The sequence below is a fragment of the Corvus cornix genome, chromosome 1A (assembly GCF_000738735.6).
Source record: "Corvus cornix cornix isolate S_Up_H32 chromosome 1A, ASM73873v5, whole genome shotgun sequence".
Lineage (NCBI taxonomy): Eukaryota > Metazoa > Chordata > Aves > Passeriformes > Corvidae > Corvus > Corvus cornix.
In genome coordinates this window covers 46,083,897-46,100,641 of record NC_047057.1, presented here as the reverse complement: position 1 = coordinate 46,100,641, position 16,745 = coordinate 46,083,897, and the positions used below count along the sequence as shown (strand labels likewise).

The 16,745-nt window shown below is 37.6% G+C and overlaps 1 protein-coding gene across 8 annotated transcripts in view; it reads left to right on the top strand.

Moving 5' to 3' along the window:
* The window catches only part of ANKS1B (ankyrin repeat and sterile alpha motif domain containing 1B), a 413,633-nt gene that overhangs the window by 248,428 nt on the left and 148,460 nt on the right, over positions 1–16,745 (top strand). For all 8 annotated transcript variants that reach the window (XM_010410776.4, XM_039571472.1, XM_039571471.1 and 5 more), the window contains exon 17: positions 8,274–8,426. In XM_010410776.4, coding sequence (XP_010409078.1) covers positions 8,274–8,426 — 153 coding nt within the window. The remainder of the gene's footprint in view (positions 1–8,273; positions 8,427–16,745) is intronic.

The following is a 16,745-nucleotide window of genomic DNA, read 5'->3' as shown; positions in this document are numbered from 1 at the left end:
ACTAATTTGAATCTCATTAGATAAAAATTCTTTTAGTTTGTTTGTTTTGAACATATACCTCTTTTCTGTACCTCATTTAATTTAAAACTAGATGACTCTGTGTGCTTTTACTTAATGACATTGTTGATGATGTTATTTTTAGTTTTACTAATAATCTTTCCTGATTTGAGATACTTTTTAGCTCATATTTTGAGGTGGAAGTTAAGTGCTTTAAAAAACACCTATCAAACAACACTTCCTTAAAGTCCCAGGCAGCACTGAGTAAGTTTAGAGGGTAAAACTCAAGCAACAAATCTATTGTGAAGGCTTTAAAATACCTTTTTTAAAAGCTCCTTTTGTTATTCTGATACATATTCTTCTCTGCAGCCTGGAAATGCAACAGGTATTTAGTAGCTGAAAAGAAAGACTGTCTTTTTTGCTCGTAATTGCTGCCTTCCTAAAGAGTGACGAATTTCTAGATGTCAAACACCAGTGTCCTGATTAGGAACCATTCTCTAGAGCTTGAAGTAGTTTTAAATAGGGAAAAATACCCACATTTTGGCCAAATATAGATTAATTAATCATTGTAGTCTCCTATGCAGTGTTTAACTGGTATAAAAGGTATGTTTACCTGGATTTCTCAAAATGTTTTCCCATGAAAGTCTGTATTTAAGAAGAACATTTCATAAGAGGGAAAACTGATATATTCACCAGTAGGTAGGTAGAGTTGAAACCTTTGAGTTAGAATCCTTCTTTCCAAAATGCCCTTTTTTTTGTTGGATTAGAGCTTGTAGCTCTAATTCTCATCTTGTACCAATGTAATTTAAGTTATTCAAGTTTCACATGAATAATAACTAGAGCACTTTATGGCTTATTTTAATAACATAAGGTTAAGACAGTCTAGTAGAAATATCATTTACAAAATTAATTCTTGAAATGGAAGTATTTTATACATGGCATCAGTCTTAAAGCAAATTTCATAGCAGAATTTAATGTTGCATTCAAGATTTTTGTATGAAAAAATGAAATCAATAAATTTTTGGAGAAGGATTTTATATGCTTTATTAAAAGGAAGTTCACATATGTTGAGGAGACAACATATAAAAAGATACTGAAGTTGCAAATACCTTGAGAAAAAAAAAAATAATGAGAAAAGAATTGTGTGCAGTGTATGCTTAATTGACTAAGAAAGTAGTAACAGTCATGGCATAAAATTTTAGTCACACTTTAGTTACATAGAAAACCTAAGGAGCATTGTCCAGCTATTTCAGCATCCCAAACCTATGAGCAAGTGACTTTTCTGGGGGTTCCTCAAAAGGTGTTTTTTTAATGACAATTATCCTAGCTTATCTCTGAATTTATCTAAGAAAAAGGATTGGTTTTGTGTGGGATGCTCAGTGTATGGCTCCTTCTCCCAGCATATAATGGGAACACATGCTCTCATTTGACAGATGGAAGAAAGATGTTAGCTGAGAGCAGCTTTCTTCTGGCTTCAGAGCTATTCTTAAAGCAGCTTGTTCCTTCCTGCACAGAGAGGTCTCAGCACAAAGCAGGATTGGGAATAGCAGTGGTGTGCAGGCAGCCAGCCTCTTTTCTTGGGTGCTTTGCAGTAAAGAAGTAGGATTTGAGCAGGCTATGAGCACATCCTGTCTGTGAGTGGTGTTATAAGAGCGATAAAGCTCTGCTTCCAAAAAGTGCTGGACTTACTACTCATATGTGACACTCTTGTGCAGGCACAGTAAGTCTGGCATTTAGCAGAACAGAATGACTGTGCATGTGCTCATTAGCTATGCTGTGTATACAGCAGAGAAAGATCACATCATGTGTTTGCTGTTGCTATATTGCTATTGGCTTAGACACCCCAGAGCTCAGCAAGCTGATTTTAATCCTGGTGTTTAATTACCTCCCATTTAGCACTTCCATTCCTAACACAGTTTCCAAACTAGGAGATGCTGCAAAATGTTTATGACCCTTTCGGACTGTGACTCCTTGTTTCTGGTCTGCTGGACGTAAAGATGAAAAACAGGATTCAAAGGAAGTGCTTTCTACTTTGCTGTTTTCCCTGCTTCTAATGCCTCCGGGAATTAGTTTCCTGGTTTGAAGGGAGGCCACTCACATGCTCACTGAACCACTTGCAAGACCTTTAACTGTAAGGACAGGAAGAAAGTGCTAGAATCCATCATAACACATGAATTTTTCAAGTCTGAAATACAAATGAGTAGTCTATGTTATTTAAGTAATGCAGCACAATAGGAACGATTCAGTAAAAGCAGTTAGATACATGCAAGCTTTAGTTGGAGGTGTTTACTTCAGACTAGCTTCAGACTGGTCCCACAGACTAAATATCCTCTCCAGGCATGTGCTTCAAAACTGCCTGATGAAAGCAGCATCACAAGCATTTTTCTTCCTATCTGAGCCTACCAGAGGGCCACTCTAGACATGAGGCAGTGACATTTATCTGTATCGTGAAGATAATGGTAGCATGCTGCTGGTCCTGTCACCATTGCCAAACAATATGTCTTACTTGCCTTCCTGCTTCTTTTATATTTTCTTATTTGTGATTGACTCCACAATGTCTACTGGCTGCTCTGAGAATAGTCAGCAGGCAAAGAAATATGCTATATGAGAGGAAATGCTATTCCCTTTTTTCGTAACCGGACTAGGATGACAACCTGAAGGAGCTGACATAAACTTTTTCATGAGATCAAAGGTCATAGTCCACAAACTTAGATTAGTCCACAAACTTAGATTAGTCCACAACTTAGTCCACAAACTTCAGATTTTGATCTTCTTAAGATTATATTTTATGCAATGGATATGTCCTGAACTGTTACATACATTATCACTGAATGACAACTGTTATTTCCTTGTCTCATATATTGTGTCTGATGAAGAACTAGGAGGTCTCTTCATTCTCCTGGATGTGGAATGGTTCACATTTCTCCAGAAAAAAAGAAAAAAAAAACAACAAATACAACCCCCCCCATGTGTGCATCTATTTTCCTTTAAATTTGGAAGACAGTTTCCAACGGAAAAAAAACCACAGAAAGGAAGCCTATTGAAATTCTGACAATCTTAGGTAGGAAACACTGAACTCAGGGGTATTCTGGACCTACCATTGAGGCAAGATCCTGAATCAGGCAGTGCTGTGAAGTGAATGTGCCTGTACTGTCTTTTTCTAGCAACCTCCACAAGAAGACAGAAGGCTTTTGATTAGTGGAAAGAAAAGTCAAACATTAATAGAACACAAGCTTGAATAGTTAACTTTTGAAATATATGACAGGGTAGACAGAATAGAAAACCAAAGGGTTTATATACAGTTCTTCCTCACCCGCTGTGTCTCTGCTGGCAGACCCTGTTTCCACTCAGTGCCTTTCTCAACAGCAGCATATGCAAAGTCTTCTCAGGTCCTTTGTGATTTGTCCCCATCCACTGTGAAAGCTGCCCCTCTGCCCCTGACTGCAGGCTCAGTTTCTGCCCAGGCACTGCAGGCACCAACTCCATGTGGTGCCCGTGTGCCAGCCAGGCTCCCTGGGCTTCAGAAGTGTCATTCTCTTGAGCCTTTTCTTTCAACAGTCCAGAGGAGGAATGATCTTCTCTTCCAACAACATGACTCCAACTGAACACATTTGTAAAGTACATAATGTATAACAGACAACTCACAAAGATAGGAAACAAAAAAGAACTTACATATCCCCCAATACAATCACCTAAAATTTCTTAGCTACATAGTTGATAGTTTCATATAAGTTGCCAAAAATGCTGCTTAAAGCTTTTGACTGGGACAGCAGTGTAAAAGAAAGCATTATATGCTTGCTAAAAAGATCTTTCTTCCAAACGAACACAAGTGTAAATTCACTGTAATCACAGCCATCATTTAAAAAGCTGTGAAAGTCAAGTAATCTCATCCTCCTTTTACAGAACATAAAAAGCTTGATTTTGATACACACACTGTTAAGCTCCACCAGATAGTGATATTACCTTTGGAGAACATAGTATTAATTCCCCATCTGTCTGAGAAGATCAGAGAAAACTGTTAATAGTCCATGCTACTGAATTTACCTTGATGTTTCTGGCACATATGTGTTTACTTTGAAGCTCTATTTGTGTTTATTTGACCACCTTTCAGAGAGAAAAGACTCAAGTACCTTTTATCCTAATGTAGAATGTTCTATAGATAAAGCAGTGATATACTTTTTAAAAAGTCTGTTGTACAGATGGTCTCTTGTGAGGGATTTCTCAACCCATTAGAATACTACTTGATATTGCTATTTTATTATGAGGAACAGCTCTTTCTGGCTTCTGCTTTCTGTTAATTTCAAAGGAAGTGATACTGGTGATATATCAATAGGACCTAGGAGAGAAATCTCATATGGTTTGTATCTTCTTCCATACTTCTTTTCAATCATATTTTCTTAAACATTAATTTTTCTCTAAATCCTATGGGCTTCAATTCCTAGCCTTTTCCACAGTCAGCACATGAAGATCTTCTGCAATGAAAGAGCTAACATTAGTATTGTTCTCTAAACAACTGAATGAACTAGTAGTAGTGTCTGTGGAAGAACAATAGTGCCCCTATTTATGAGCAGTTAATATTTGAAGCATTGTCATGACTTGCAGCTCAGAGATTTTGCACCAATCTGAGTCAAACAGTGCGCACCTTGCTTGGATGTTTGACACCGCTGGTGCCTGTGTTGTAGCTGGTGCAAAATGATTGAAATATTATGCATGGAAATACACTCAGTAGGTGGGAGGGAATTTTTATTTCAAGAAATATCAATCAGCAAGGAAGCCTACAGGGTGTAAATGATCTGTGAGAGGAGTCCAAGATAACAGTGCAGTACAGAAGAAAAGATACAGTCTAAGAGCCATGACCTGTTAATGAAGACTGGGGTAAGATGCAACTAAACTGGATCTCTGACTAAGTAAAGGGGCAGCACTTTCAGACAGATATTTCAAAGTGTTTTTATTTAAAAACTCAATAACATTTTATAGGAAAAGCAGATACTATTAATGATACTGTCACATCTAGATAACCAATATGTCTGTCAGTAAGTATTTGAAAGGAAAACAGTCAGGTAACTGTGAATGACAGTTAATAAAGTTGATATTATTAAAAGACAGAAAGAGACTTTCCATACAATAGGACAGATACTGAAATGTTATTAATTTTCATTTTAGACACATTTTAGAAAGGCTGTTTTAGATGAGAGAGTGGTTCTCAGTTCATGACAAAACAAAATACTGCTTTTGTGCTGAAACTAATCATAAATATTCCAGTTCTGAGATTAATTTTCTGTGATAGTAGCAACTGTCCTGCCATGGCAGGTGGGCTGAGAGCTCGGGGGGCAGTGGGCAGGAAGTACTGGGACAAGGTGAGTAGGGCAGGGACAGTGGCAGTGACTGTGAGCAGCCACATCCCAGGGCAAATCCCAGGACATTTACAGGGATGAGGACAGGACAAGGTCGCTCCAGAGGGTCAGTGGTTGAGGATGGGTAAGGGTGCATTGCTGGGCACAGACATACCTAAAGCACAGCTCAGGCAAGTGTCAGGACATGGACCTGAGCTCACATGCAGCTCCTGCAAAAGGTGGGATGGCCCTGGCCAGACATCTCACTGCTCTTCCTCACACGAGTCTGATCCAAGGCTAAGCAGCTGCACTCCCCACAATGTGGCCTTGAATAAAAGCAGCCAAAACTCTGGGACAGGAAGAGGGAAAATGCTTGCAGAATCAACTGCTGCCCAACAACAGGCTAGTGTATTTTCATGTAGGCTATTGAGTGACCCAATAACAATTTTGTCTATTGACACTGAATCCGAAGACTGAAATTGTCACATCCATTTCAGTTGTTCTCAGCCTCTTGTTTATTGCACTGCTCACCTGTGTTTACTTGCCTGCAGCCCTTTGCAACTCTGGTGTAGTAGAGGAATATCCATCTTAACAACCCTTTTGATGGAGATCTCCAGTGGGAATTGAGAATTTAGAAACTTGCCATATTGTGTTTATTTTCACAGAGGCTGATGGGTTACCAAAAGTACGGGCCAGACTGCATGAGTTATCTCAAATCAGTGGGCCAAAAAAAAAAGCATTTTAAAATCAGAATCTATTAAATGTAAAGATTAAATAATAAATAATAAATAATAATAAACAAAATAAATAATTTGCATATCGTGCCCCATCTGGATACTTTGAAAATTGTTTTCATGGTGCTTCAGTTTTTGTTGTTAGAGAAAGGAAACAAAAATACCTTATATTTTCCAAAACTCCCGTGTTTCCCGTGGGCTCTATATGTCTTCTTATCTTCTCTATCCTAGATTTTTCTTCTTCCAATTATCAGGTTCTTGCTTTTCATGTATCTGCTATTTAAGCATAGCTTGTTTAAAATCAAATCCTGAAATAAGTTTCCTAGGAGCCAGAGATCCCAGAATCCTCCAGTGTTTTTGCAGTTTGCTGGACAGACTACTGTCAATCTAATATTTAATGTAAGTCTGAATGACAATGAAAGAAGACATTGCCATGCTTTTGTCATAGAATAATTTCATCCTAAATTAGGATGAAAGTAAATTCCAAAATTTCAAGTTCAACAACAAAACTGAGCTCTTTCTTTCCAGTATGATTCCTTTGTTACAGCAGTGACCTGAAAGGCTATGATTTCCACTGCTAAGTTTGTGATTCCTCTTGTCTTTCTTTCGTGATTTAAGATAATGATTTCATTACATCATTTAAATATTGCCATTAATATTTTATACCCAATATCTGCAGCAAAAGACTATGAGTAAACTCTCACAGTCATGTTGCAATGTGCCTGCATCACTCCTCTCTGACACTGCAGGAGGCCAAGATCAAGACCATGACATGCTGGCTTTCTGCATTTGAGCAGACAGATCGACAAACACTGCTGCGGCTTTCAAATGCAGACTTTCATTTTCTTTTCTCTGCTCTGAATTTAAATTGTATTTCAAATAAACTGTGAGAAATAAATTGGTTCAGGCAAGATATTAAGCTCAGAATTCTCTCCTTTTTAAATTACTTCATCACTCACTTCAAACTTAAGCTCAAAGTGTTATGTTTCTGTCACACTTCCATTGTTTCTCAGAAAGTAGGAATGTATATTAGCAGGCAAAAATGGGAGACTGGCTTTTACTATTTGCAGTCACCCTTGCACAGTCAGGAACCTATGCAAAACCCATGTTTCTAACCCTCTAAAGCTTCTTAACAATTTACCAGTTCAGTGAATTATCAAGTTAGCAATAGTTACACTTCCATAGAAAGATGGTATGTGTAAAATACTGTTGAAAATTGAGGCTATTTCGTAATTTTTTCTACTTCATTCTACTTCTATTTCTGCCACTATTGTAGGTATCTTTAAAATTCATAAAAACAGTATGGCATAACAAACTGCACAGGAATAGGCTTTATACAGATTTATCTTTAATGGCTAGATTGAAAGTCTTCACTTGTGTCACTGAGAGGCAATTGTGAAAGAGAAATTGCAGCTTTTCCTTCCTGGCAGCTTAAAAAGTTCAGAAAAATTAGATGCTAGTGGTATTTTTCAGCTTTTTATGAAAACAAGATTTATGAGATTAGGTGGCTGTGTTTCTATATACATGCAAGTGGTGCACTTCTGTGTACATTCTGTCAATTCCATTCTGATAATATCTGATTCAATTGTCCAATCTCAGGCAACTTAACAGACAGTGAGCAATCTAAAACATGGTAAATTCCCAGGGGTTCCATGAAAAATGTGAGCAGGTAGAGGAAAGAGACTTTTTTTAAACCTTCCCTGGGGACGGAAAAATATAGTGCAGGTTCAGCCATTATAAAATAACATACAGCCTGGTAGAAAAGATAGATTTGGAATAATATAATCAAGACCATATGTTTCATTTGCAGTATGATACCAAAAGAACCATTTCTCAGTCTAATTTCTTCCCTTTCTATGAAATCTGAGGTTAAAATCTGACATTTTTGAGCAGTAAGGATATTAGTGTCTCGTTTACCCTTTCATATTCCCCTACTTATGAATTTTCTGATGTCTAGAAAGAATTGAACTCTGGCTACAGTCTTGGTACTCTGGTGTAAAAGGCAAGCAGCCGTAAGGAAAAGATATGTTGAAAACTAAGATTTATTACTGCTTCTGCTTACAAAATCGTTTCATGTTGTACTAACCATTAAAAGAATATTGATCAGAGAATAAGACAACTGACCCAAAGCAAATAATACGTGCAGCTCCTGTTCTGAAAAGTGTTTAATGAGTGTCACTGGTAATTTTTGCTCATTCTTGTTTTTCAGATGAAGCAGATTGGTCACGATGGCTACAATCCCTCCTCTGTAGCTGAATGGCTGGATTCCATTGAACTGGGTGACTATACCAAATCCTTTCTAATTAATGGCTATACATCGATGGACCTTGTGAAAAAAATATGGGAGATTGAATTAATTAATGTAAGTTGATGAATTTATAGCAGTAGTTTCTCCCAAATACATTATATAGTTTCTTGTCCTTATACATCAAGGAGAATGCATAAAAGCAATTTGCTCTACAAACACAGTCATCAAGGGCTGTTAATCACTACACCTTTCATGCCTGTAGCTGGGTTGACTGTATCCTTTGCTTCCATTTACTTCGCCATTGTCTTTAGCATGTTATTCAATCAGCATTATTGTGTTTGCCTTCAGGAGGCTGAATGACATTTAAAAATGTTTTTGGGGAGTTTATAGCTACAAAGCACACATCTTTGCTTTTAAAGTGCCTAGGAACAGTACTTCCTGTAGAGATACTTACAATTTACTTTTTCTACATGCTCCAGCTGAACTAGACATAAAATAAGGAAACCTTATAGTTAGTAAGTTATGCTAAAAGAACACAATTTTCAATTTAATTATAATTTCTGCTTGAAACTTCATTTACATGACTCAGTTTAATTAGATGTCCACATATGGACAACCATAAACTTTAATGTGGACTGCACTGCGGGGTAGTCTGGAATGAGAGGAAGTTTGTACTGTTAAAGTGAAGTTTGTAATGTTACAGTGAAGACATTGACAGTACAGCTCTGCCAGTGGAATTTTTGTGTGAGTTATATGTCTTGAACGGAGTTGTTTTCTTTTATAAAAGAGGAATGATTGTAGCTTTGGTGTGACTTCTGAAATCAACTGTAATGTCAGTTTATATGAACTTTAGGGCAACCTCTATATGGAGAGAAGCTTGATATAATGTTATTGATTCTTCACAGACAAAAGGCTCTGCACTTCCTTCCAGTGTAGGTGATACTACATTTCTGCCTCTGATTAGTGCCTGAGTCCCAGAACAGTCAAAGGGCTACCAGTAACCATAGTCAATCAAGCATAAGATGAAGCAGCTGGTGTAGTTGCTAGGAAAGACTTCCCACTGTGTCCCAGGCTGGAGAAATGAAGAACATAACTATGGTGCAAAGCCATGTTTCGACACAGCATCTGCTTCATGAGGCACAGACAGGTGTAGCCTGAGACCAGCATCTAAAGAAAAGAAAGAAAAATATAAAAGGAGTTATTTCATATTAATTGACAGACAAAACCATTGCATGTTAGAATTTCTTTTGTTGCTGTCACAGTTGATGTTAACTGGCACAAAAATGTAGTGTAAGGCCAAACTCTGCCTCATGTGTTATGTCCCTGTTGCATTCAATGTATCTTGTAGGTGCATAATTGAAGTCAGGATATGACTGATGCATTACAGGTGTCTTCAGCTAAGCTAGTTATAACTGGGATTCTTTTTTCTCTAAGTGGCTGAAATTTTACTAAGAACAGGGGACTCTTTGCCTCAGGAGCTAATATAGGTCATCACCCAGCACTGAGTTAAAAAAAAACAGTAGAAGACTCTGCTCTTACTGTTTTCTGTAATTTTGCATCCCATTTTGCCATCATCAATTTGGAAACAAATTACCCTTTAGCTCCCCCAAGTGGATCATTAAAACGTCATTAAAGGTTTGTGGTTTGATTCCAAACTTGCTTAAACTGATGAAAAGGGGAGTACCTGCACTGAAGTTAACAGGAGTACACTTCTGTAAAACTAGTATAAACCAGACCACTATGTCCCTCTAATTTTAAAGCTTAACATTATGTTCCATTTAAAGGTCTGTACTTCTTGGGAAAACATGCCCTTTTGCCATGAGTTGCAAGAAGCAGCTGTTTAATAGTTATACAAGTACTTCTATAGATATAGGAATCTACAGAGATAAGTTCTTTTCCCACCTGATATGTTTGAATTATGTTGTTCAAGAGAAGAGTTAATAAAACAGTTTTGCATTATAAGAATTTCTATTTTAGTCTAGCCGTATTTGATTCCCCCCAAACAGTAGGAGCTCAATGTAATGATATTATGTTCACTGAGAAAATCTGTAGCTTAGAAAGGTATTTACTATTACTATTTTCTTTCAATTGATGGGAATCTTTCAGAAATGGACAAGAAATTGGTTTGAATCATTGTGCAGTCTGTCAGAATGAGATACTTAGCTTTGACCAGCAGGCCTGCTGTCTGAAATTGATTTCAAAGGTCTCACTTCTTCAGGTGATGGTAAAGAAAAGCTTATCGCAGAAAGTTTTTTCATAAAAGAATGCATAAAGGTCAAAGCCACTAAGCTAGGAACAGGACTCTTCACTTGAGTAGGTCAAAATCCAGGCACTTGAAAAGTAAGAGAAAAAACAGACTCAGAATCCTGAAAAGAATTCAGAGTACCCTTGGTTTGGTGTCTCTTGGTGCTTAAGTTGTAGATGGAACAAGAAGTTTAAATTAAATTTATGCCTAATATGCAATAAAAATATATCAAGGGCTACAGAAATGATAACTTCTTCATTTCAGCTTTTTAAACACCCGCTGAATTTGACATAAAAGCCATGCCTAGTTTGGTTCAAGGAATCCCTTTGTTCATATTTGGTGCTTCTTTCCATTTAGCTATTGGGAAATCAACCATGGGTCCTGGAGGGGTATAAGCAGGTTTGATGGTAGAGATAATATCTTCGATTTGTACCTCTCACTGCAAGAAAGAGTTTGAGGCACTGGAGTGTATCCGGGAAGGGCATCAAAGGTGGTGAAGGGTCTGGAGCACACATCCTGTGAAGGGCAGCTGAGGGAGCTGGGGTTGTTCAGCCTGGAGAAATTGAGGCTCAGGGCAGACCCTTTCACTCTACACCTACCTGAAAGGAGTCTGTAGCAAGGTGGAGGTCAGTCTCTTCTCCCAAGTAACAAACAATATGGATAAGTGGAAAGTGCCTCAAGGTTACTATTGAATGTTAGGAAAAATTTCTTCGCTGAAAGGAAAGAGTTGTCAAGTATTGGAACAGGCTGCCCAGTGAAGTCACCAGGGTTGAGTTGCCATCCCTGGGGATACTTCAAAGACATGTAGGTGTGCCACTTAGAGATAAGGTTTAGTGGGACCTGACAGCATTAAACTTATGGTTGAACTCAATGAACTTAAAGGTCTTTTTCAACTTAAATGATTCTATGATTAAAGTTAAGCTTCATGATTTACCCTTTATTCCCACAGGATACTGGAATGATCAGAACTTTGAATCTTCTTGTCTTCCTAAAAAGAACAGTTCTTACTTTATTTCTAACACAGTTTTATTGTTCTTGTAAATTACTATCTAGATAATCATATTTAAAACCACTGCAAGGAGAACACCAAGCATATGAGAGAGGGAGAATGTCTGAGGCACTGGTGGTAAAGGGCATCTTCTCTCAGCTTTTCTGGTCATTCTCTGGCATTAAGAAAGAAATTTAATATTCAGCTTCCTAAAATGTATTGCAAATTATTCTGGCAAGGTAATGTCATCTCTGACTTACATGCTAGTTTCTTCAAACTTTTACGTGTATATGGAGCGTGTGTTTCTTCAAACGCCATCAAGCAGCAATTTCTAAAAGCATTTGAATCAGAAGAGTAATTTTAAAAGTTATTCACTTGTGTTTCTTGCAAGCTCCCACCAGCATTCTCAGTTCTTCTTCAACAAGTCAGACTTGGAAATTTAGATTTTGTTTCTCTAATTAATTTTTCATTTAGATAATTTAGAATTTTCCCAGATCCATTTCTTTCTGTGATGCGCTTTCTGAGCAGCATTGTTCTAATTTTCCTATCCTGAGATTGTAAGTATTCAGAATGCCTTCTCCCAGATTAGGCTTTCCCAACAGTTTTGCTTTTGTCTCCCAGATTTCTTGGCTCATTAGAGAGATCGGATTCTGTATCCAGATTCAGATATAATTTATTCAATACTGTAGCTATGAGAAACTTTTCTGAAATATAAATCATTGGCTGAAAAAAGTCCAGTATGTTCTGTAATCCCCTAACCCACCTGTGCACCTGTGCTTTGAAGTATAAAAGCTTTTCTATATGACTAATCATATTATTCTCGTCAGTTATTCTGGATTACTTACATAACCCTCCCCCTCTGGGACTCACTCTCATCAGGGAACTTTTACCATAGAGATTCTTCAGGCAAGATATAAACACCTTAAAAGCACAAAGCAGGTTATTTGTCGTGTAACACAATTCATTGTAGGACTAATGAACTAGGCATTAAATCAACCCCCACCGAATGAGTCACTCAGTGTAAAGGGCAAGTAGTCATCACTCAGGTAGGGGAGAGCTGGCCTCTGGGGCTCACTGGAACAGGCTGATCTGTTGTACTGCCGAACTGCTATCTTCTGATTTCCCTTTCTTTTTTCTCATTAGGATTTTATACCTCTTCATGTGAGTGTTGTTCCTTGAATCCTTGAGGTGCCAGTTTTCCCTGTCTCAACAATCTTACTTATGTCTGCAACTTTACCTTTCTCATCTTGAATGCTTCCAGCCTATGCACTCTCTCACAGCTCCCTCTCACGCCCTAGCAATTTTCTCAGAAGGAAACTGAGAACAGTTGCACAGCTGCGCTGTACTGAAAGTAGGTCTGGAATCACAGATAGTTGAACTCCTGGGAGGAGGGTTACATGGAAGTGGCCTGGTTTACATTTCTTCTCAATTAATTCATCTTGCACTGTGAGCTTCTTTCCTCATACATACTTCTTTCACATGGATGATTCAGTCTTTGTCTTCTGTAAAATTAATCATTATGATATGGTTCAGTTACTGTCCAGATCCTGAACTTTTTGGGAAGTGTTCTTGAAACTCTCTCCCAAATTGCGTTCCTGGTTTCCCTTAGGATATAATGATTGCTGTTCAGGATCAGAGCAAAGATACCAGAGAGAGAAACTAGCTACCGCTGCCTTCCCTTAGTTTATAGCTAAATACTTTGGACCTTTCACGCGATCACTGATGAGTCCCACAATTTAATTGAATTACATACTGTGTGGAAAAGTGATTCTTCAGTTTTATTTGAAGTGGCTGTATGATTATTGAAGCCCATGATGTTTTTACTTTTGGAATGAAAGAGCCGAACAATGACCATAGTGAAGCAGATCAGTGGGTCTACACAACCCACAGTGGTGTCTATAAAAATCCCCATGAACAGATGACCAGGGAAGGCAAGTATATGATGAACAACCATATTATGAATTATCTGAATAGCATTAGTAAAATAATAATTTTGAGCTCTTAAGGACTTCTGGAATGGGCCCAACTGGTCCTTGACTTTTTGACCTTGAATAGGTTTCTATCATCATCAAGTTTTGTGATCTTACTGCTAGTCTTCTTCCCTACAGAATGAATAAATATATTGAGCCACCAAGGTCCATTCACAGATCTCTTGAGGAATTCACTAGATACCTTCTTGCACTGCAATTTCTCCTGCAGTTTCCTGGTCAAAACAGCAATTTCTCCTTGAAAGAACATCTTCTTATGGCTTACTTTCATGACTGCTGTTTTGTGGGTTTTGGGGTTTTTTTCATAAAAACATTTTAAAAGTGGCTCCATGAAAAGACTTTAGAAATTCAGGCAAACAAGCAGATCAAGCAAATCATTAACCTTCTATATGTGATTTTGACTGCTTCAAGGAACACAAATAGGCTCCTGAGATATGAGGCATCCTTACATGCAGTCACATTAACTCTTCTTTGTTCTTTATTCGTGTCCATTACTAAGTATGCGTTTTTAATTTCTTACTATTTCACCTGGGACAGGCATAGGGACCAGTGTTACCATGGATCTTCCCTGAAACTCTTTTCAAAAATTGGCATCAATTTTGTCACTCTCCAGTCCTCAGTTAAGAAGTTTTTAAGGAAAAAAACTACCCATTGCTGCTAGCAGTTCAGCAAATTCATCCTTGAATTCCTTCTCTGTTTATCTTTCCTGTGCTGTGGTTCATTTTACACACTTCTGTCATTTCTCCATTCAGTGGTCTCACTTGCAAACTGATGAGTCTTACATCATTTAGTAATTTCAGACATTCAGAAATCTTTGTTCTGTATCTTTCTGTTCCTTCTCTTTACAGCTCCAGTACAGTCAGAGAGTGGCAATGATACATGGCTAATTTCAAAGTCAGAATTTCTTTATACATATCTAGCTTGAGCCTGTAGGTCTAAGTTATGGAAGCCACTGTGCTGAACTTAGTTCTCAGAGTTGTCATAAGGCATTAGCTGACTAATACACCTACAATGTCTATACATCTTATAGTCTGTGCTTAAAGAACTTAAACCTACTGCACATACTGCATTCAGATACCTTGATCAGGTTAGTGTCTTGCTCAGCAGCCTCTTCATCTACTCCAACAAAGCAGACAGGAACTCCACAGTTTGATTGGGTAGTACACACCAAATGGATGGATTTTGTACAGTGCTCACTTGACAACTTCATTTCCCATGCTATCTGGCATGAAAAGATTTCTTTTTCTTTAGAGGGCTGTCCTTCAGATTCTGTTTGAAAAATTACTCTGTGGCTCTTCTCTTGTTCTTACCTAATTTCCCAAGTGTGCCGCTCTGCAGAGACAGTTTTGGGAGAGGAATGGAACATACTCTGAGACATTGCAACTGCAGAATTACAGCTCCTGTTCCTTTTCCTCTCTGCTTCAGAGCCCCCTGCTAGATTTCATATCACTGAAAAGAACTAAGAGTGTTTAGAGCCGCAGTCCTTTCTGATCTCCCAGAGACACTGCTGATTGATAAAGATGCCCATAGCTCTTCCTGTGGTTGCTTTCTAAATGGCACCAAAAATTTTGATGGTCAGAAGAGCTTTCAAGACCATGAGGCTGCACTAGCAATAGGTTGTGGGATCTCAGGTTATTAGGTATTTTATTATTAAAAATATTTTCTACCGTTGTGGAGTGTAGAAAGTTTTCTGTATGACTTTTTCTTTGTTCACTCTTTCCAGACATTTGGAAGCATATTACTAGGGTACTTGATCAAGTTCTTGAAGTTAGTTTATGTGAACCAATACTTCTTTAGAGACAACCATATTGATGTACTGGTGCAAGACCAAAAGTCTTGTATTTCAAAGTTTCTAGGTAGCATAAAATGCTTGAGAATGTCTCCGACACCCTGCAAAACCAAATGTGCCTCTTTTACTAAGGAACAGGTATTTCTAGCCTTGGAAAGTTTAATGAGAATCTTTAAAATTCTCTGCCAGGCAGACTGAGCTTTGGGTCTTCTCACTCAGTCTATGCATACGATGCATTAAGACATTCAGGAAAACATTTTCTACTGCATTTGTGGTGGGTTTTATATTAAATAACTACAGTTTTGAAATGGGTAATGGACAACGTTGGTTTGTTTGAGAAAATATAAAGGAAACTTTCAATATACATTCAAATTCTTTGGCTTAGTTTGCAAAGCTATCCTAATTTATATATATATATATATAGGACCAAATATTAAGCATTCTTTTTACAACAGAGGAGTTGTTCATATGTTTCATATTAAAAACTCTCTCAGTATGGAACTGAATAGCTTTTATCATGATGCATTATTTCTTCATGAGGTAAGATGTCTATGGATTTATTCAGTTGTTCCTGCATTAGTAGGACAGTACTGTAAATGAGATTCCATTAATATGTGTTAGCCACTACGGTTGCCAATACAAAGGATAACTCACTAAATTACTCTATTTCCCTTTGAAACAGGATCAGTAGGTTCATTAAATGTACAAAAAAAGCCATGGGATAGTATACAAATAGCATTTTTCCCCTGTATAGAGTAGTTGTGTAGATTTCCCTTATCCAGGGCACCCACAGAGGTCTCAAAATGGTTTCAATAATGTATATCTGTTTCTTTTGCAATAATTAAATACTTAACAATTGCAATCATGTATTAAATTTGTTCCTTTGGATCTTGCATTTGAAAATTATTCTTTCTGCAGTCAGACTCTTTCTGTTCTGAATGCTGATAGCATCTCCATTACTCACTTGGTTCCTAAATTACTGTGGTTGTTACTTACAATTTAGACACTGTTGTTGTAGTATTGCAGTGGCTGTCTCTAGAAATCTCATTGGAAGCTCTGTATCCTCAACAAATCCATGTGCCAGTATTTTAACTTCATAACATGTTTAGCTCTTCCATACAGTTTCTGCATTTAACATACTGCATAGGTAGTGATCTTGCAGCCTTGGAGTGATTTGATGTGCAAACTTCCATCTGTTCCTCATGCTAAAGAAAATACTTTTTAAATACATCATTCTCTTTCCTCTGTACTGTTACTTGCAAAAGATCACAAGATGACATAAACCATGGCAGTTCCTTTAAACATCTACTGTTTACCTCTTCCCACTCCCACTTTGGATCATGGCAGTGCCCAGACTCAGGAGAAGTGGGAGGAAAAACACTTCTTTTAGTTCAAATGCAGTGCTTTATTCAGTTTACAATAC